The following is a 22,805-nucleotide window of genomic DNA, read 5'->3' as shown; positions in this document are numbered from 1 at the left end:
GGTTTACAAGTGGTAAATTGGTAGGATTATGGGCTTTTCTGAGTAATCAGTGTGCGTGTCTGGACAGTTTGTGGGTGGGTCTAAGGGAAATTATGCAAACTAAGACATATGGCTGTCTAAAAGGGACAGCAGGACACAACTCAGAATCAGGGACTGTCCCTCTCAAATAGGGACATTTGGGAGATCTGTACTATTAATACTATTAATACTATTAATATTGTACTATTAATAATAATGGTTTACTTTGTGCTTTAAAAAGTACTAAAGTTTACAGCATCATTTTAGATTGCACTCAAGCGCAATGCTCAGACTTAATGGCGTTCCCTGCACTATCCAATAAAAGTATAGGGAGCACTAAAGTTTTGGCTGTGTTAAAGGGATATGAAACACGAACATTTTGTTGTGATTCACACGGAGTATACCATTTAAAATAAAGTTTCCAATTTACTTCTATTATCAAATTTGCTTCGTTCCCATGTTATTCTGTGTTGAAGAGATACCTAGGTAGGCATATGGAACACTGCATGGCTGGAACTAGTGCTGCCATTTGGTGCTCTGGCAAATGGATAACATTCTTGTAAAACTGCTGCCATATAATGCTCCAGACACGTGAACGCTCCTGAGCTTACAAAATTAGACAACAAAGGAAGTTTAATAATAGAAGTAAATTAGAAAGGTGTTAAAAATGTCATGCTCTTAATTATGAAAGAAAATGTTTGGGTTCCATGTCCCTTTAAGATGCTTTGGTTAAAATATTAACCCATTCACAGGGTTTCACAAAACAATACACTCTGCACTATCAATTGTGCTCCACTTGTAATTTAGCTCTGTATAGGGAATGAAAATGTGAGTTTAGTGCCCCTTAAAATTAATGTTTTACTTATGTACAGGGAGTGCAGAATTATTAGGCAAATGAGTATTTTGACCACATCATCCTCTTTATGCATGTTGTCTTACTCCAAGCTGTATAGGCTCGAAAGCCTACTACCAATTAAGCATATTAGGTGATGTGCATCTCTGTAATGAGAAGGGGTGTGGTCTAATGACATCAACACCCTATATCAGGTGTGCATAATTATTAGGCAACTTCCTTTCCTTTGGCAAAATGGGTCAAAAGAAGGACTTGACAGGCTCAGAAAAGTCAAAAATAGTGAGATATCTTGCAGAGGGATGCAGCACTCTTAAAATTGCAAAGCTTCTGAAGCGTGATCATCGAACAATCAAGCGTTTCATTCAAAATAGTCAACAGGGTCGCAAGAAGCGTGTGGAAAAACCAAGGCGCAAAATAACTGCCCATGAACTGAGAAAAGTCAAGCGTGCAGCTGCCAAGATGCCACTTGCCACCAGTTTGGCCATATTTCAGAGCTGCAACATCACTGGAGTGCCCAAAACACAAGGTGTGCAATACTCAGAGACATGGCCAAGGTAAGAAAGGCTGAAAGACGACCACCACTGAACAAGACACACAAGCTGAAACGTCAAGACTGGGCCAAGAAATATCTCAAGACTGATTTTTCTAAGGTTTTATGGACTGATGAAATGAGAGTGAGTCTTGATGGGCCAGATGGATGGGCCCGTGGCTGGATTGGTAAAGGGCAGAGAGCTCCAGTCCGACTCAGACGCCAGCAAGGTGGAGGTGGAGTACTGGTTTGGGCTGGTATCATCAAAGATGAGCTTGTGGGGCCTTTTCGGGTTGAGGATGGAGTCAAGCTCAAATCCCAGTCCTACTGCCAGTTTCTGGAAGACACCTTCTTCAAGCAGTGGTACAGGAAGAAGTCTGCATCCTTCAAGAAAAACATGATTTTCATGCAGGACAATGCTCCATCACACGCGTCCAAGTACTCCACAGCGTGGCTGGCAAGAAAGGGTATAAAAGAAGAAAATCTAATGACATGGCCTCCTTGTTCACCTGATCTGAACCCCATTGAGAACCTGTGGTCCATCATCAAATGTGAGATTTACAAGGAGGGAAAACAGTACACCTCTCTGAACAGTGTCTGGGAGGCTGTGGTTGCTGCTGCACGCAATGTTGATGGTGAACAGATCAAAACACTGATAGAATCCATGGATGGCAGGCTTTTGAGTATCCTTGCAAAGAAAGGTGGCTATATTGGTCACTGATTTGTTTTTGTTTTGTTTTTGAATGTCAGAAATGTATATTTGTGAATGTTGAGATGTTATATTGGTTTCACTGGTAAAAATAAATAATTGAAATGGGTATATATTTGTTTTTTGTTAAGTTGCCTAATAATTATGCACAGTAATAGTCACCTGCACACACAGATATCCCCCTAAAATAGCTATAACTAAAAACAAACTAAAAACTACTTCCAAAACTATTCAGCTTTGATATTATTGAGTTTTTTGGATTCATTGAGAACATGGTTGTTGTTCAATAATAAAATTAATCCTCAAAAATACAACTTGCCTAATAATTCTGCACTCCCTGTATAGTATTTATTAGCTATCAAGTACTGCATTAAAAATATCCACATACAAAGTAATGTTTAAAAAGCATGTAACTATGTTAGTAAAATGTGCTGTCCAGGGACATACTCCATGAAAAGTTTCTTAAGAATTGTTTTATCTTATATTCTTTGTTCTGAAAGAAATAGATTAATTCCTGCAATGATCAAAGAATAAGAGTTTAGCATGTAGCAGGGTCAGAAATTGTATGTCTTCAGGTTGCATTTCCTCCTTCAAAGATTCCTGTGGTAAATCACAGAAAAAGGAGGGAAAATAAATACTAAATGTATTATTATTGTTATTATTATTAGTAGTAATATTGTTATTATTGTTATTATTATTGTTATTATTGTTGTTATTGTTGTTATTGCTATTGTTTTTTTTTATTATTATTGTTGTTGTTGTTGTTATTATTTTAACATGTTTTTAGGGAATTGTATTTCCAGTTTATTGCCTCTGAAACTCAGTTTTGTAAATTGTGTACAGAGTAGACGTTTTATATGCATACTTTTTTAAGGGGCCAGCTACGTGTATAAGAGTTTAGAGTGCATGTGTATATGAGTCTGTGATTGGCTGATGGCTTTCACATGATACAGGGGCCAGAACATTGCAGTACATTTTGAAAATTGTCAGAAAAAAAACATCTATTGCTTATTCAAAATTTAGAGAGTGTTATTGCATTGTCTTTTAATTATACACGTTTTAAATATGCAATTGTACTATTTTTAATGGTCCTTAATCTATTTTGCATCCATCATTTTCATTGGCGTTAAAAGAGAATGTTGATGTTCTATTAATTTTGTGTTTCTCAACATAATTCTATAATGATGCCTACCTTTACCATGATGTTTCTGTCACACGTTTATTGATTTTCTTCAGTTGCGGCTGTGAAATTGTCTATGGTACCATGTAGAAATTCTGTATTGTTAGCTGCTAATATTTACTGCAATTGTCTAAATTACAAATCTCTAACATTTAAACCAACGGCTAATTTGATCTCTCTAAATATTAATGGAATATAAGTAATCACTATGCTTAACTGGCAATATTATATTTTTTTTGTAAATTAAGAGAAAAATGTATAGTCAACTTGAACGAAGAATACTGTAGTCCTCAGTTTTAGTGACATTTGGCAGAGTCGGGAATAAATAATCTTTTGTGGCAAGGGTATGCCTTATCAAACATATGCAGATCAGTGCTAATTAATGCAAATTAAGGCTTTCTGTCTATCTAGTGGGAAAAGAAATGTCCAAATGTTATGAAAACCAGTTAGGATGCTGATTACCTTAATTGTTTTATATGGGGTGACTCTTAATTAAAATATGTAAATTGACCTTAATTGCTGTGTAGTAATGGGGTCCACGCTATCTTATCACAAATATCTTTAAACTGACAAAATGAGTGGGAGGACTATGGTTATCATTTTGATCCACTTTGTTAGAATTAAATTAACAAAAATATTTTTTTATATTCATGTTCATTTCACTGGTCTTCTGATGATTTCCTTTTTTTATTTTCCTAATTTCTATTATTTTTTCTTAAACCACTTCCTTTTCGCCTCCATTCCTCCTTTGTACACAGAGAAAAGGAATGGGAGGAAAACCTTACCAAGGTGGTGGGGACATATATAGTGTAAGAAGAGAGGTTTTGTTTTACCACTGGTCAATAGAGTTCTATAGCTACAAAATTAAGCTATTTTGAAAGAAAAAAACTACATAAAATATTTTAAAGGAAAATGAAACCCAAAAATTTCCATTCATGATTCAGATAGAGCATGCAATTTTAAGCAACTTTCTAATGTACTACTATTATCAATTTTATTTGTTCTCTTGGTATCATTATTTGAAAAGCAAGAATGTAAGGTTAGCTACATTTAGCCACCAATCAGCAAGCACTACTACCCAGGTGCTCAACCAAAAATGTGTCGGCTTCTAAGCTTACATTCCTGCTTTTCAAATAAAGATGCCAAGAGAAAGAAAAAAAATGATAATAAGAGTAAATTAGAACGTTAAAATTGCATTCTCTATCTGAATCATGAACGAAAAATGTGGGGTTTCATATCCCTTTAAAGGAACAAAAAGAGTCAATAGTTAGTGATAGTGCTCCCAAAGCATGAGAAAGGACATAATTAGCAGTGGTGGAGATAGGGTAGCCTCAATAATTAAAATAGAGGGACATCTGGTAGCAGGGAAAAGGAGCATCCAAGGTTTTGGAGGAAAGGGGGAACCTTGGCAGCCAAGAAGAAGGGAAACTTGGGTGACTGAGTAGAGGGGCAACAGATAAGGGCAACTTATGTAGATAAGGAGAAGGGCAGCAATGGAATGGGAGGAAAAGGCAGAGTGGTGGAATTGCAGCCTTGGTAGTGGAATAAAGGGCCAGCATAAGTAGTGGAGGAGATGGGAAGTATAGGCAGTAGAGGAGAGGGACTGTCTGAGCATCAATGTAAAGGAGCAGCATTGGTGGAGGAGTAGAAAGGCAGCCTTGGGGGTAAAGGAGGGGGCTACCTGGGCAGCCATGCATTGTGCAAGGGATGAGAGGGGCAGTGAAAGCATCAAAGCAAAGAGGCAGAATTGAGATGGGAGGAGAGACAGCAACATGGGAAGAGGAGGAGAAGAAACCATAAACAGAGGCAGTATCTAGAGAAGAAGAAAGAGGTAGACTTGGCAAGGTTGTAGAGGGACAGCATAATTGTGTAGCATAGAAGAGGCCAGGGGACAGTCTTGGCAGAGGAAGAAAAAGGCAGATTGGAGATCAGAGAAGTGAGGTAGCTTTCGCAGCTAGAAGAGAAGAGGGGCAGCCTGGGAAGCAGAGCAGAAGAGCATCCTGGGTAGAAGAAAGAGGAATATTTTAGGTAGCCAGCAGAGGAGAGGGCTGTCTGAGCAACCAAAGGGAAAGTTCCAGCTTTGGCAGTAAAGGGAAGGGAGTTTAGGGAACATGAGGAAAAAACATTCTTGGAAGATCATAGAAAAACCTCTCAGATGGGGAAAGACAAACAAGGAGGTAAAGGATGCAACAGGGACCCAAGATAATTGAGAGAGATAATAAGGCAGGTTTGAGAGACAACCAGGAGTAAACATCATTTAGTGTCATATCAATGTTTCATGTTGTATCCTTAGAGAGGAACTGCTAAAGTAACCATTTTATTTATCTGGCTTATGATCAAACCACACATGAATTATATCTTGTCAAGATCACTGGAATCAAGCATCTCCGCTTCGTGTACAGCTGTTTGACTAATGAATGAACCATAATTACTTTGTAAACAAAAGGATAAAGCCCAGCTCACATATTTCATGACTAAATAATGTTTTAACGATAAGATCATCCAACATTACTTAAGCTCCTTAAAAATTGGGAATTTAAAAATAAAATAAAACTCACAGGTTTTGGCAACAGTCAGTAATTATGATAATTTCATAGTATACTATCATATCACTTTTAAAAATATATATATATGTGTGTGAGTGTGATTATATATGTGTGTGTCTGTAAATATATATGTGTGTTTAAGTATATGCATGTGTGTAAATATATATATATATGTGTGTGTGTTTGTGTATTTAAATATATATATATATATATGAGTGTGTGTGTATATAAATATATATGTGAGTGTGTAAATAAATAAATTATGTAAATATAAACACAGTGATATAAAGATAAATATGATTGTCATTTATTTGAAAATGAATAGTTATATTGATATAATTAAAGCATATTAAACTATATTTTAATAATACCATGCATAATACTATTTAAAATGTGTCTTCTTCTTCTTATTATTATTATTATTATTATTATTCATTATTATTATTATTATTATTATTATTATGAGTAGTATCAGTAATAATAATAATAACAAATATATATAAATAATAATAATGTGTAAAATACCAATATATTCTGTAGCTCTATACATGGATATAATATCATAGGAACAAATCCAAACATAAATTAAACTGAGGTCAAACACAAGGGGTGAAGAGAGAATACTTGAAAACACAGAGTGTGAGGATGCAAGCAAATCTCAGCTCCTAAGTTGATGCCAGCAAGTGGAGTTGCTGCTGGGTATAATAATGATAGACATTTATTTAAAAAGAGACAATCCACTTAAAGTGACAGTAAACACCTTGTAATTACAAGACACTTTTGTTGTGTTTATATAGAATAATATATCAGCTAACTCTAAACATCTTTAAAACAAATTAGCATTAGTATATAGTGCTATGTTTTACAGTTCATATTGGTTAAAGCAAATTGGAGAAATATATGTAGCAGGATCAGCCTTGAGAAGTCAGCAGGGTGTATCTTCAGCTTTGAGAATGAGAAAATCCCTAATTTTCCACTGTTAAATTGTGTGAAAAGGGGGCAAAATAAATAATGAGTGTATTGCAATGTTTTTAATACAAATAACTACATGTTTTATATTAACATCTCAGTGTGTAAAGTCCTTTTAAAGTGAGGAGAAGTGTCTCTCACTTTTCGACAGTGCAGTGTGTAGTTGTATGAGTAAGTTAAAGGGACAGTATACACAAATTTTCATATAACTACATGTAATAGCCACTACTATAAAGAAGAATATGCACGGATACTGATCTAAAAATCCAGCATAAAATATTTTAAAAACTTACTTGGAAGCTCCCAGTTAAGCACTGTTGATGAGTTTAGGCTGGAACACCGACTGGAAGGGGGTGAGAAAGCAGGAAAAGCAGAGACTCCCCCCCCCCCCCCTTCCCTGCATATGAAAAGTCAGATTATACAAACAGGAGCCACAGAAATCTGTAGACATCAGTATGCATCTAAAACCTTGGAGCTTGGTAAGGAGTCTGAAAATCTGTACACTATAAATAAAAAATAAGCAAAACTATAAATTTTTACAAAAAACTCTCCCAGATGGGCTATATAAATGGATCATCGATAAAACATTTATGCCAATAAAAATCTATTGTACAATATCCCTTTAAATTAAATTGTTTTAACAGTTTTTACACGTCCCCTTGATTTAAGGGACCAGTCTCTTTATGAATTAGTGTCATTATAGTGAGCAGCAACTGCATTTGAGATATTTGCTAAAACACTACTTGCAACTCAACCTGAGATTTGCTTGAATCGTTACCACTCTGTTGTAACTGTATTCATGTATAAAAGATCCAAGTTTGGTAGAGTCCATTACTTATTACCAGGATCATTGGGTATAATATATATCTATATAAATATGACATGTGCTTTGTTGCCATTCTCTATGTGCATTATTGCTAAAATATAACTAAACAGATCCTAAAGCAGTTATTCAAATTCTCTTCCTCCCGTATTCCATTATCAAATGGATAATTAGAATTAGGAATCATGTAATTAATGGTGTACAAAATTCTGCTTAGTTAAACTTTTTGAGATTTTTTTTTATGTATATAAGGAAATCTGATCTATGTATATAGGGATTTCATTTTATTCTTGTATAAACCAAGCTTGTGTTCTTTTTTTATAGGACATAGTTACAAATGTTTCACCAAGAATTATACGTGGAACTACCTCTGGTTCTGTATACGGCCCTGGTCAAGGATCCTTCCTTAATATTGAGCTCATTAGTGAAAAGACAGCAGCGTATTGGTGTCAAAGCATCACTGAACTGAAGGCTGACTTTCCAAAGCACGTAAGTGGATCCAGATTTTAACCTATGTGTTCCTGGTGAGGAATGTATCATTAGAAATTATATTACAATTATGTATTTGTTTTGCTCAACAAACTGATATTTATACTAATATATTAGTAACTGCAAACAACTGACAGTCATGTAGAAATGTATTTATGTATCCTTGTCCTTACTATATGCCCGTGCACAGTCTCTCACCCTCTCAATCTTTATCACTCTCTCTTACATAAACACACACACACTAACTCCTTTCTCTCTCTCTCTCTCTCTCTCTCTCTCTCTCTCTCTCTCTCTCTGACTCATACTCTCATTCTCTCTCTTTATTTCTCACTCAAACACAGACATGCATACAGACAGGCATGCACACATACATACATATATACACAAACACATATATACACACACACACCTATACCTAAACATGCACAAACTCACACATACTAATACATAAACACATATCCTCCCTCTTTCTCTCTCACTCTCTCTCTTACTCATACACTTTATTCTCTCTTTATTTCTCTTTCTCTCTCACACACACACAGAAACATGCATACATACACAGATATGCATACATAGACACACATGCACGCACACACACATATACATACACACATATTCACACACAGTCTTGCATGCATATACACATACACACGCATACACACAAAGAGACAGACATGTGTACACACACACAGACATTCGCACACACATATATACACACACACACATACACAGACTTGCATATATATACATACACACACACACACAGACATGCACACACATACACAAACACACACACAGACTTGCATACATACACAAATACACACATATACATGCAAAAAATGTGTCTTTCACCTATCATTGGGATAGGATCATTGTTAAAAGAAATACATTTTAATTGTGGGGCTAATGTTTTCCTAGATATCTGTATTGTCCCATCAAATCAACCTTCAAAATTGGTGAAGGTTAAAAGAGATTACAAAACAGATTGCAAGCCTTCCTGTTATTGGAATCCACGTTGGGTATGACCCTGTGCTTAATCTGTAGTCCCATCATTTTTTCTATATACCATGCTAAGTTTATCAGCTCACTATGCAAAAATAGGGGTCTTTTTAGGCATTTCTCCTTTACCTCCTTTTACTGGGGAATAAAGTGCTTCATTAAGTACCTGTTACCTGCCTAATATTGTTGTTTGCCGTATTCATCAAGTTCCTTAAATTTATTTTTCTCTTTTACATATGGTTGTAATTTGATCTAGTGCATAAATAGCATTGGAAATCTTTGAAACAAATAACAAATGCAGGGAAAGATAATATATTTTATAATAAAAAATAAAAAAAACCAACATAATTTTAAACTCATCAGACAGAGATTCCTTTAAGACAGATGCCTGATGCAATCACATAGATTGCACACCCCAAAAGTGGGCTATGTGTCTTAACAGTACATTGTTGGCAGGTAGATGTTGGCATTTAATATAGTGCTGAAATGAGTAGTTGTTTTTAGACACCCTTTTATATGCACCATTTCCAATTCCATCATTTACATTTACACATTGTAACAGGAAACCAAGCATGGCCTATCCGGCTGAGCAAGACTTAAGGAGTGTGAAATATTTTTTTTAAATAGGGATGCTCAAGAAACTGTGGACAATTTTAACATAAAACATTATTACAAAGAAATGTAATAAGAAAATGCACTAATATGAAAGTGTATATTCTAATTGCAATATTGCTTGCCCTAACTATTATCTATATTACTAGTGGAACACAGTCAACAATAGCACAGAGTGCACTATCTTTTGCATGAACTTTGCATAAAGAATAACCTACAATCTGGTATAACTAGTGGATGGTTAAATGTTTTAACCAAAACACATTAATCCAGCCAAAACAGATTCTTGCTTTCTCCTGTTTGTGTAATTGGTCTTTTCATATGTGGGGGGGGGGCTGCTCTTCCTGCCTTCTCAGCCCCTTCCAATGGGTGTCCCAGCCTAACCTCATCAACAGTGCTAAACTGGGAGCTTCTACGTTTTTTGTTCCTATCAGCCAATAGAATGCAAGCTCAATCTGAACTTCAATCTGATTGGCTGATTCAATCAGCCAATCAGATTTTTCCTACCTTAATTCCGATTGGCTGATAGAATCCTATCAGCCAATCGGAATTGAAGGGACGCCATCTTGGATGACGTCACTTAAAGGTACCATCATTCGTCGTTAGTCGTCGGGAAGAAGAGGATGGCTCCGCGTCAGCTCGTCTGAAGATGGCTCCGCTCCGGATGGATGAAGATTGAAGACGCCGCTTGGATGAAGACTTCAATCGGATGGAAGACCTCTTCAGCGCCCCTTGGATGATGACTTCAATCGGATGGAAGACTTCTTCAGCGCCCCTTGGATGATGACTTCTGCCGCTCCGGATCTCTTCTTCAGTTCCATTGGTGGGTCGGCTGGCTGAAGACGGCTAAAGGTAGGATGATCTTCAGGGGGGTAGTGTTAGGTTTATTTAAGGGGGGTTTGGGTTAGAGTAGAGGTATGTGGGTGGTGGGTTTTAATGTTGGGGGGGTTGTATTTTTATTTTACAGGCAAAAGAGCTGTTTTCTTTGGGGCATGCCCCGCAAAAGGCCCTTTTAAGGGCTAGTAAGGTAATAGAGCTGGTAACTTTTTAATGTAGAATAGGGTAGGGATTTTTTATTTTATTTTGGGGGGCTTTGTTATTTTATTAGGGGGCTTAGATTAGGTGTAAGTAGCTTAAAATTGTTGTAATATTTTTGAAATGTTTGTAACTTATTTTTTTTATTTTTTGTAACTTAGCTTTTTTATTTTTTGTACTTTAGTTAGTTTTTTTAATTGAATTTAATTGTAGTTATTTGTAGCTAATTTATTTAATTAATTTAATGATAGTGTAGTGTTAGGTTTAATTGTAACTTCGGTTAGGATTTATTTTACAGGTAATTTTGTATTTCTTTTAGCTAGGTAGTTATTAAATAGTTAATAACTATTTAAAAACTATCGTAACTAGCTAAAATAAATACAAAGTTACCTGTAAAATAAATATAAATCCTAAAATAGCTACGATGTAATTATTAATTACATTGTAGCTATCTTAGGGTTTATTTTACAGGTAAGTATTTAGTTTTAAATAGGAATAATTTATTAAAGTATAGTGTAGTGTTAGGTGTAATTGTAACTTAGGTTAGTTTTTATTTCACAGGTAAATTTCTCTTTATTTTAACTAGGTAGCTATTAAATAGTTATTAACTATTTAATAGCTATTGTACCTAGTTAAAATAAATTGAAAGTTGCCTGTAAAATAAAAATAAATCCTAAGATAGCTACAATATAATTATTATTTATATTGTAGCTATATTAGGGTTTATTTTAAAGGTATTTAGTTTTAAATAGGATTAATTTAGTTAATAAGAGAAATATTATTTAGATTTATTTAATTAATATTTAAGTTGGGGCTGTTAGGGTTAGTGTTAGACTTAGGTTTAGGGGTTAATAATTTTATTACAGTGGCGGCGGTGTAGGGGGGGCAGGATAGGGGTTAATAAATTTATTATAGGTGGCGACGGTGTAGGGGGGGCAGATTAGGGGTTAATAAGTTTAATATAGGTGGCGGCAGGGTCCGGCAGTGGCGGTTTAGGGATTAAACTATTTATTTAGTTGCGGCGAGGTCCGGGATCGGCAGGATAGGGGTTAATAACTTTATTATAGGTGGCGACGGTGTAGGGGGGCAGGATAGGGGTTAATGGGTATTATGTAGGTGGCGGCGGGGTCCGGGAGCGGCAGTTTAGGGGTTAATACATATATTATAGTTGCGGTGGGGTCCGGGAGCGGCGGTTTAGGGGTTAATAAGTTTATTAGAGTGGCGGTGGAATCCGGGAGTGGCAGTTTAGGGGGTAATACATTTATTTAGTTGCGACGGTGTAGGGGGGGACAGATTAGGGGTGTTTAGACTAGGGGTACATGTTAGGGTGTTAGGTGCAGACATTTCCCTCAATCAATGGGATGTCGGGCAGCAGCGAACATGAACTTTCGCTATGGTCAGAATCCCATTGATTCCTATGGGATCCGCCGCCTCCAGGGCGGCGGTTTGAAAACCAGGTACGCTGGGCCGGAAAAGTGCCAAGCTCTCAGGAAAGATAACACTATATCTGTGTGGGATCTTGCTTGCTTAAAAGATGACGCCTGGACTAGAATGCCGTCCAGATAAGGTGACATCCCAATGCCCGTGACCGAAGGACCGCCAACAGAGACCCCAGAACCTTTGTGAAGATTCTGGGAACTGTGGCCAGGCCGAAAGGAAGAGCTCCAAACTGGAAGTGTTTGTCTAGAAAGGCAAACCTTAGGAACTTGTGATGATCCCTGTGAATAGGGACATGTAGGTACACGTCCTTTAAATCCACAGTTGTCATGAATTGACCCTCCTGGATTAAGGGAAGAATGGAACAAATAGTTTCCATCTTGAAGGAAGGAATCCAGAGAAATTTGTTTAGACTCTTTAGGTCTAAAATTGGTCTGAAGGTTCCCTCTTTTTTGGGAACCACAAACAGATTGGATTAAAAACCCTGACCCTGTTCCTGGACTGGAACAGGAACAATCACTCCCAAGGCGGAGAGGTCTTTTACACAATGTAAGAACGCCTCTACTTTTGTCTGGTCTGCAGATTATCTTGAAAGCAGAAACCTGCCTCTTGGTGGAAAACTTTTGAACTCCAATTTGTATCCCTGAGAGACTATTTCTATCGCCCAGGGATCCTGAACATCCCGAACCCAAGCCTGAATGAAGAAGGAAAGTCTGCCCCCTACCAGATCCGGTCCCGGATCGGGGGCTTGCCCTTCATGCTGTTTTGGATTCTATAGCCGGCTTCTTGGATTGTTTACCCTTGTTCCAAGGCTGGTTGGGTCTCCAAGTAGGCTTAGATTGTTCCTGCTTAGAGGAAGAATTTCCCTTGAAATTTTGAAATGAACCAAAATTACTCTATCGTCCCTTTTGTTTTTTTCTCTTATCCTAAGGGAGTAGATGACCCTTACCTCCCGAGATATCAGAAATAATTTCTGACAGGCCAGGTCTAAACAGGGTCTTCCCCTTGTAAGGAATTGCTAAAAGATTAGACTTAGATGACACATCCACAGACCAAGGTTTTAACCATAAGGCTCTGCGGGCTAGGACAGAGAAACCCGAGCTCTTAGCTCCCAGTTTAATAATTTGCAGTGAAGCATCCGTAATAAAAGCATTAGCTAGCTTCAGTGCCTTTATCCTGTCTTGGATCTCCTCCAAGGAAGTCTCAGTCCTGAGAGACTCAGACAGAGCTTCAAACCAATATGCTGCCACATTAGTGATGGTAGCAATGCACGCAACAGGCTGCAATAGCAGACCCTGGTGAACATAAAGCTTTTTAAGCAAACCCTCAAACTTCTTGTCCATAGGATCTTTAAAAGCACAACTATCCTCTATGGGAATAGTAGTTCTCTTGGCTAAGGTGGAAACAGCTCTTTCCACCTTAGGAACTATTTGCCATAGCCTCCTCAGCTATGGGAAACATCTTCTTAAAAATAGGGTTGGGAAAAAAGGGAATGCCAAGTCTCTCCCACTCCTTAGTAACGATCTCTGAAGCTCGCTTAGGAACTGGAAATACATCTTAGTAAGAAGGAACTTCAAAACATCTGTCTTATTTACTAGACTTTGCAGGGGCAACCACAACTGTGGAGTCACAGTCGTCTAAAGTAACCAAAACCTCCCTGAGCAACAAGCGGAGGTGTTCTAGTTAAAACCTAAAAGTTACAACCTCCGAGTCCGTCAGAGGCAATGAACTTTCTGAGTCTGAAATTTCGCCTTCAGATGTAACCTCATTACCCTCCTCTTCAGGTCCTTGGGAGGGTACATCCGAGATTGTCACCATTGCATCAGAAACTTCACTTACTGCATGTCTGGCTTTCCTCTTCCATTTGCCCTGCAGCACAGGGAAGGCAGACAGTGCATCAGAAATTGTGGAAGACATGAGAGCAGCTATGTGTTTTAAGGTAACTCAAGCAGGCGCTAGAGCAGAAGTACAGGGCACTGCTTGAGCGGGCGATAAAATTTGGGACGCTTGGGGAGAAAGCTGCGGCATACCATGAATCTCTTCATTAGAATCTTGGGAAGCATCCGCTCTTGAAAAGTTTGGCTCAGGAAAAATCTTTTCCCTATAACTTAAAGCCCTCTCAATACATGAGGGACAGAAAGGGATTGGTGGTTCCAAATTTGCATTCAAACACATGGAGCAAGTAACACTTTGCAAGGCTCCTATGTCCATACTGAATCACAAAAGTATAACTATGCAAGAAAATCTTTAACTTTGACAAAAAAAGTTAGAATGTAAAAACTGTTACTGTCTCTTTAAATTTTAAAGTGAAACTTTTTTACTGCATGTGAGAAAAAAGTGTTCAAACATCCATACACCAATAAAAAAAAGACACCCCTTCACCTCAGCAGCTCTGCTGAGGTGCCTACCTGACTGCAAGAACCGTATCCTCTCTCTCCATCTGGCCAGCAATCTGGACTCGATATGGGAAATAGATCAACAACCCTCCTAACCTAGAAATGCCTGCTCTGCGTTTCTAGGCAGAGGGACTATCCGGTGTGTATAAGGTCTCAATTGTCTCCAGATAGAGGCGCAGATGTAAAAAGCGCGCAATACTGAAGATCCGCCCATCGTGGGCGTGGCCGTGGCCAAGTGGAATAACAGTCTCCCTAGCGTTATATGTAGTTCAAATAACGCCATAACAGTGAAACCACCATGCAAGTGCTTAACTCCCAGCCCCAGTGCATGTACATGCTGTCTGGTCCTCTCAGACCCTGAGAGCCTTTTTGTCCCAAAGTTTGTCCTGCAACCATAAGCCCTAATGAAGTGTAGTAAAAAGTGCTCTTTTTCCTCTAAGTGTCCCAAGAAAAAATCAAGCACTTTCCTCATATGGCTGCCTGACAGCAAAGGCAGTTCACCAGGTTTGAGGGGTCCTATCCCCCACATGGACCTGTGAAGAAACAGAAATTCCTGACTATAAATTCCTCAGGTGTTCAGGGTTAGGGCAGCAATAATATGGGAGGCGCAGTGAGAATTATGTCCCACAAGTTCCCATTGCTCTAAAACCACCAATGCTCTACTGAAGAGACTGATATGGACTACGGCTACACACTAGGACAAAGCAGCACAATCTCGCACTACTTAAAAATAATACCTCTTCCTATCACTAACGTAGGCAAAGAGAATGACTGGGGTGGGAGGGAAGGGAGGAGCTATTTAACAGCTCTGCTGTGTTTCTCTTTGCCTCCTCCTGCTGACCAGGAGGTGAATATCCCATTAGTAATTAAGATGATGCGTGGACTTATCGTGTCATAAAAAAGAAAAATGGTGTACATTGAATAGATAGTGCAGTGAGAGGTATTAGTGCTTTCATTGCGTTTGTCAAGTTTTGCTCTCTAGCTCTATTCAAAATACTGGTGCAAAATGTAGAGCTTTTTAAGACCTGAAGTAAAACATTAGTAATAGTATAGCACAAAACTAAATGAAGAACTGAGCTACTTGCGTTCCATTTGCTTAGTGTGAGGGATTAAAGGGACATTAAACACTAATAAATGCTAGATAGAATGATGCGTTCAAAGAAAAGATTAGTCTGAGAATAACGTGTAGATGTATTTCTTTCATGTAATTGGCAAGAGTCCATGAGCTAGTGACATATGGGATATACAATCCTACCAGGAGGGGCAAAGTTTCCCAAACCTCAAAATGCCTATAAATACACCCCTCACCACACCCACAATTCAATTTTACAAACTTTGCCTCCTATGGAGGTGGTGAAGTAAGTTTGTGCTAAGATTTCTATGTTGATATGCGCTTCTCAGCATGCTGAAGCCCGATTCCTCTCAGAGTTCAGTGAATGTCAGAGGGATGTGAAGGGAGTATCACCTATTGAATGCAATGGTTTTCCTCATGGGAGATCTATTTCATAGGTTCTCTGTTATCAGTCGTAGAGATTCATCTCCTACCTCCCTTTTTAGATTGACGATATACTCTCATATACCATTACCTCTACTGATAACCGTTTCAGTACTGGTTTGGCTATCTGCTATATGTGGATGGGTGTCTTTTGGTAAGTACGTTTTCATTACTTAAGACACTCTCAGCTATGGTCTGGCACTTTATGTATTTTATAAAGTTCTAAATATATGTATTGTACTTATATTTGCCATGATTCAGGTTTTCAGTATATTTCCTTTTGCAGACTGTCAGTTTCATATCTGGGAAATGCTTTTTTAGGAAAAATGTATTTCTTACCTAGGGTTTAGTCTCTTTTTTTCAAATTGACTGTAATTAGCAAGAGTCCATGAGCTAGTGACGTATGGGATATACATTCCTACCAGGAGGGGCAAAGTTTCCCAAACCTTAAAATGCCTATAAATACACCCCTCACCACACCCACAATTCAGTTTTACAAACTTTGCCTCCGATGGAGGTGGTGAAGTAAGTTTGTGCTAGATTCTACGTTGATATGCGCTCCGCAGCAAGTTGGAGCCCGGTTTTCCTCTCAGCGTGCAGTGAATGTCAGAGGGATGTGAGGAGAGTATTGCCTATTTGAATGCAGTGATCTCCTTCTACGGGGTCTATTTCATAGGTTCTCTGTTATCGGTCGTAGAGATTCATCTCTTACCTCCCTTTTCAGATCGACGATATACTCTTATATATACCATTACCTCTGCTGATTCTCGTTTCAGTACTGGTTTGGCTTTCTACAAACATGTAGATGAGTGTCCTGGGGTAAGTAAATCTTATTTTCTGTGACACTCTAAGCTATGGTTGGGCACTTTGTTTATAAAGTTCTAAATATATGTATTAAAAAATTTATTTGCCTTGACTCAGAATGTTCAACTTTCCTTATTTTTCAGACAGTCAGTTTAATATTTGGGATAATGCATTTGAATTAATCATTTTTTCTTACCTTCAAAAATTTGACTCTTTTTTTCCTGTGGGCTGTTAGGCTCACGGGGGCTGAAAATGCTTCATTTTATTGCGTCATTCTTGGCGCGGACTTTTTTGGCGCAAAAATTCTTTTCCGTTTCCGGCGTCATACGTGTCGCCGGAAGTTGCGTAATTTTTTGACGTTATTTTGCGCCAAAAATGTCGGCGTTCCGGATGTGGCGTCATTTTTGGCGCCAAAAGCATTTAGGCGCCAAATAATGTGGGCGTCTTATTTGGCGCTAAAAAATAAGGGCGTCGCTTTTGTCTCCACATTATTTAAGTCTTATTTTTTCAGTGCTTCTGGTTGCTAGAAGCTTGTTCTTTGGCATTTTTTCCCATTCCTGAAACTGTCATTTAAGGAATTTGATCAATTTTGCTTTATATGTTGTTTTTTCTCTTACATATTGCAAGATGTCTCACGTTGCATCTGAGTCAGAAGATACTACAGGAAAATCGCTGTCTATTGCTGGAGCTACCAAGCTAAGTGTATCTGCTATAATTTTTGGTATCTGTTTCTCCAGCTGTTGTTTGTATTGCATGTCATGACAAACTTATTAATGCAGATAAAATTTCCTTTAGTACTGTTACATTACCTGTTGCTGTTCCGTCAACATCTAATTTTCAGAGTGTTCCTGATAAACATAAGAGATTTTATTTTTTAAATCCATTAAGAAGGCTATGTCTGTTATTTCTCCTTCTAGTTTACATAAAAGTCTTTTAAAACTTCTCTTTTTTCGGATGAATTTTTAAATGAACATCATCATTCTGATACTGATAATGGTTCTTCTGGTTCAGAGGTTTCTGTCTCAGAGGTTGATGCTGATAAATCTTTGTATTTGTTCAAGATGGAATTTATTCGTTCTTTATTTAAAGAAGTATTAATTGCATTAGAAATAGAGGATTCTGGTCCTCTTGATTCTAAATCTAAACGTTTAAATAAGATTTTTAAATCTCCTGTAGTTATTCCAGAAGTGTTTAATCTCCCTGATGCTATTTCTGAAGTAATTTCCAGGGAATGGAATAATTTGGGTAATTCTTTTACTCCTTCTAAACGTTTAAGCAATTATATCCTGTGCCATCTGACAGATTAGAGTTTTTTTGGGACAAAATCCCTAAGGTTATGGGGCTGTCTCTACTCCTGCTAAATGTGCTACTATTCCTACGGCAGATAGTAATTCATTTAAGGATCCTTTAGATAGGAAAATGGAATCCTTTCTAAGAAAAGCTTACTTATGTTCAGGTAATCTTCTTAGACTTGCTATATTTTTAGCGGATGTTGCTGCAGCTTCAACTTTTTGGTTAGAAGCTTTAGCGCAACAAGTAACAGATCATAATTTTATAGCATTATTATTATTCTATAACATGCTAATAATTTTATTGGTGATACCATCTTTTGATATCATTAGAGTTGATGTCAGGTATATGTCTCTAGCTATTTTAGCTAGAAAAGCTTTATGGATTAAACTTGGAATACTGATATGTCTTCTAAGTCAACTTTGCTTTCCCTTTCTTTCCAGGGTAATAAATTATTATTTCAACTGTTTCTGGAAGGAAGGGAACTTTTTTTCCAAAGGATAAAAAATCTAAGGTAAATTTAGGTCTAATAATCATTTCGTTCCTTTCCTCACAATAAGGAACAAAAGCCTGATCCTTCATTCTCAGGAGCGGTATCAGTTTGGAAACTATTTCCAGTTTGGAATATATCCAAGCCTTTTAGAAAACCTATAGCCAGCTCCTAAGTACCCATGAAGGTGCGGACCTTATTCCAGCTCAGCTGGTATGGGGCAGATTACGTTTTCTTCAAAGAAATTTTGATCAATTCCGTTCTCAATTTCTGGTTTCAGAACATTGTTTCAGAAAGGTACAGAATTGGCTTCAGTTAAGGCCTCCTGCTAAGAGATTTTTTTCTTTCCCGTGTCCCAGTTAACACAGCAAAGGCTCAGCATTTCTGAAATGTGTTTCAGATCTAGAGTTGGCTGGAGTAATTATGCCAGTTCCAGTTCTGGAACAGGGGCTGGGGTTTTATTTTATCTCTTCATTGTACCAAAGAAGGTCAATTCCTTCAGACCAGTTCCGGATCTATCAATATTGAATCATTATGTAAGGATACCAACATTCAAGATGGTTACTGTAGGACTGTCCTGCCTTTTGTTTAGCAAGGGCATTATATGTCTACAATAGATTTACAGGATGTGTATCTACATATTCCGATTCATCCAGATCACTTTTAGTGTCTGAGATACTCTTTTTAGACAAGCATTACCAGTTTTGTGGCTCTACCGTTTGGCCTAGCCTCAGTTCCAAGAATTTTTTTCAAAGGTTCTCGGTGCCCTTCTTTCTGTAATCAGAGAACAGGGTTTTTTGGTATTTCCTTATTGGACAATATCTGGGTACTTGCTCAGTCTTCTCATTTTCGAAGAATCTCATACGAATCGACTTGTGTTGTTTCTTCAAGTTCATGGTTGGAGGATCAATTTACCAATCAGTTCATTGATTCCTCAGACAAGTGTAACCTTTTTAGGTTTCTAGAATAGATTCAGTGTCTATGACTCTGTCCTTGTCAGACAAGAGAAGTTTAACATTGATATCAGCTTGTCAAAACCTTCAGTCACAATCATTCCCTTTGGTAGCCTTATGCATGGAAATTTTAGGTCTTAGGACTGCCGCATCAGATGCGATCTCCTTTGCTCGTTTTCACATGCGACCTCTTCAGCTCTGTATGCTGAACCAATGGTGCAGGGATTACTCAAAGATATCTCAATTAATATCTTTAAACCGATTATACGACACTCTCTGACATGGTGGGCAGATCACCATCGTTTAGTTCAGGGGGCTTCTTTGTTCTTCCGACCTGGACTATAATCTCAACAGATGCAAGTCTTACAGGTTGGGGAGCTGTGTGGGGGTATCTGACGGCACAAGGGGTTTGGGAATCTCAGGAGGTGAGATTTCGGATCAATATTTTGGAACTCCGTGCAATTTCAGAGCTCTTCAGTCTTGGCCTCTTCTGAAGGGAGAGTTGTTCATTTGTTTTCAGATAGACAATGTCACAACTGTGGCATACATCAATCATCAAGGAGGGACTCACAGTCCTCTGGCTATGAAAGAAGTATCTCGAATTTTGGTTTGGGTGGAATCCAGCTCCTGTCTAATCTCTGCGGTTCATATCCCAGGTATGGACAATTGGAAAGCGGATTATCTCAGTCGCCAAACGTTGCACCTGGGCGAATGGTCTTCACCCAGAGGTATTTCCTCAGATTATTCAAATGTGGGAACTCTCAGAAATAGATCTGATGGCTTCTCATCTAAACAAGAAACTTCCCTGGTATCTGTCCGGATCCAGGGATCCTCGGGCGGAGGCAGTGGATGCATTATCTCTTCCTTACAAGTGTCATCCTGCCTATATCTTTCCGCCTCTAGTTCTTCTTCCAAGGGTATTCTCTAATATTCTAAAGGAATGCTTGTTTGTCCTGCTGGTAGCTCCAGCATGGCCTCACAGGTTTTGGTATGCGGATCTTGTCCGGATGGCCTCTTGCCAGCTGTGGACTCTTCCGTTAAGACCAGTCTTTCTGTCTCAAGGTTCTTTTTTCCATCAGGATCTCAAAACCTTAATTTTAAGGTGTGGAGTTTGAACGCTTGATTCTTGGTCAAAGAGGTTTCTCTGACTCTGTGATTGATACTATGTGACAGGCTCGTAAATCTGTATCTAGAGAGATATATTATAGAGTCTGGAAGACTTATATTTCTTCAGGATGGTTTAGATAAAGGTTTGTCCGCAAGTTTCTTGAAAGACAAATCTCTGCTCTTTCTGTTCTTTTTCACAGAAGGATTGCTAATCTTCCTGATATTCATTGTTTTGTACAAGCTTTGGTTCGTATAAAACCTGTCATTAAGTCAATTTCTCCTCTTTGGAGTTTGAATTTGGTTCTCCTTTTGAACCCATGCATTCTTTGGTCGTTATATTACTTTCTTGGAAAGTTTTGTTTCTTTTGGCAATCTCTTCTGCCAGAAGAGTCTCTGAATTATCTACTCTTTTTTGTGAGTCTCCTTTTCTGATTTTGCATCAGGATAAGGCGGTGCTGCAAACTTCTTTTGAATTTTTTACCTAAGGTTGTGAATTCTAACAACATTAGTAGAGAAATTGTGGTTCCTTCATTATGTCCTAATCCTATGAATTCTAGGGAGAAATCATTGCATTCTTTGGATGCTGTTAGAGCTTTGTAATATTATGTTGAAGCTACTAAGTCTTTCCGAAAGACTTCTAGTCTATTTGTCATCTTTTCAGGTTCTAGAAAAGACCAGAAAGCTTCTGCCATTTCTTTGGCATCTTGGTTGAAATCTTTATTTCATCATGCCTATGTTGAGTCGGGTAACACTCCGCCTCAAAGGATTACAGCTCATTCTACTAGGTCAGTTTCTACTTCCTGGGCGTTTAAGAATGAAGCTTCGGTTGATCAGATTTGCAAAACAGCAACTTGGTCCTCTTTGCATACTTTTACTAAATTCTACCATTTTGATGTGTTTTCTTCTTCTGAAGCAGTTTTTGGTAGAAACGTACTTCAGGCAGTGGTTTCAGTTTGAATCTTCTGCTTATGTTTTTTCATTAAAATTTTATTCTGGGTGTGGATTATTTTCAGCAGGAATTGGCTGTCTTTATTTTATCCCTCCCTCTCTAGTGACTCTTGTGTGGAAAGATCCACATCTTGGGTAATCATTATCCCATACGTCACTAGCTCATGGACTCTTGCTAATTACATGAAAGAAAACATAATTTATGTAAGAACTTACCTGATAAATTCATTTCTTTCATATTAGCAAGAGTCCATGAGGCCCGCCCTTTTTTGTGGTGGTTTTGATTTTTTTGTATAAAGCACAATTATTCCAATTCCTTATTTTATATGCTTTCGCACTTTTTTCTTATCACCCCACTTCTTGGCTATTCGTTAAACTGAATTGTGGGTGTGGTGAGGGGTGTATTTATAGGCATTTTAAGGTTTGGGAAACTTTGCCCCTCCTGGTAGGAATGTATATCCCATACGTCACTAGCTCATGGACTCTTGCTAATATGAAAGAAATGAATTTATCAGGTAAGTTCTTACATAAATTATGTTTTCTTGCCTAGGGTTTAGTCTCTTTTTTTCAAATTGACTGTCTTTGAAATTAGCAGGCAGAATTAGGCTTGCGAGGGCACAAAATGGCAAAGTAAATCGCGTCATTTTTGGCGTTCGTTGACACAAATTCATCATTTCCGGCGTCTTAGTCGACGCCGAGTCCTTCACAAGGTTGCGTCTTGTGTGATGCGGGTGTGTCATTTCCGGACGTTTTTGGAGCCAAAAAATATCTTTCTGTTGGTGTTGTGCGTCATACTTGAATGAGATATGTATCGAAGCTATGCTTTTGTTTCATTTTTCTTGTTATTTTTCTTTGTTGACCTCCTTATCTGATAATTATTGAATTTGATATTTGAGTCAGAATAAATAAAATGTTAAAAAAAAAAAAACTTGGCGCCAAATATTTTCATTATTTATTGCCCCATTTGCTTTTTTTGCCTCTTGCCTTTTTTCTCTATCAGAGGGCTATGCTGTTTGCATTTTTTCCCATTCCTGAAACTGCCATATAAGGAAATTGATAATTTTGCTTTATTTGTTGTTTTTTTTCTCTTACATTTGCAAGATGTCTCAATCTGATCCTGACT

At 37.8% G+C, this 22,805-nt stretch overlaps 1 protein-coding gene across 1 annotated transcript in view; it reads left to right on the top strand.

Moving 5' to 3' along the window:
• DPYD (dihydropyrimidine dehydrogenase) overlaps nucleotides 1-22,805 on the top strand; it is a 1,643,387-nt gene that overhangs the window by 1,038,391 nt on the left and 582,191 nt on the right. The window contains exon 14 of the mRNA XM_053694067.1: nucleotides 7,952-8,116. Coding sequence (XP_053550042.1) covers nucleotides 7,952-8,116 — 165 coding nt within the window. The remainder of the gene's footprint in view (nucleotides 1-7,951; nucleotides 8,117-22,805) is intronic.

The sequence above is a fragment of the Bombina bombina genome, chromosome 10 (genome assembly GCF_027579735.1).
Source record: "Bombina bombina isolate aBomBom1 chromosome 10, aBomBom1.pri, whole genome shotgun sequence".
Taxonomy (NCBI): domain Eukaryota; kingdom Metazoa; phylum Chordata; class Amphibia; order Anura; family Bombinatoridae; genus Bombina; species Bombina bombina.
Note: the sequence above shows the minus strand (reverse complement) of the source record. Positions and strands in the feature narration are given on the sequence as shown.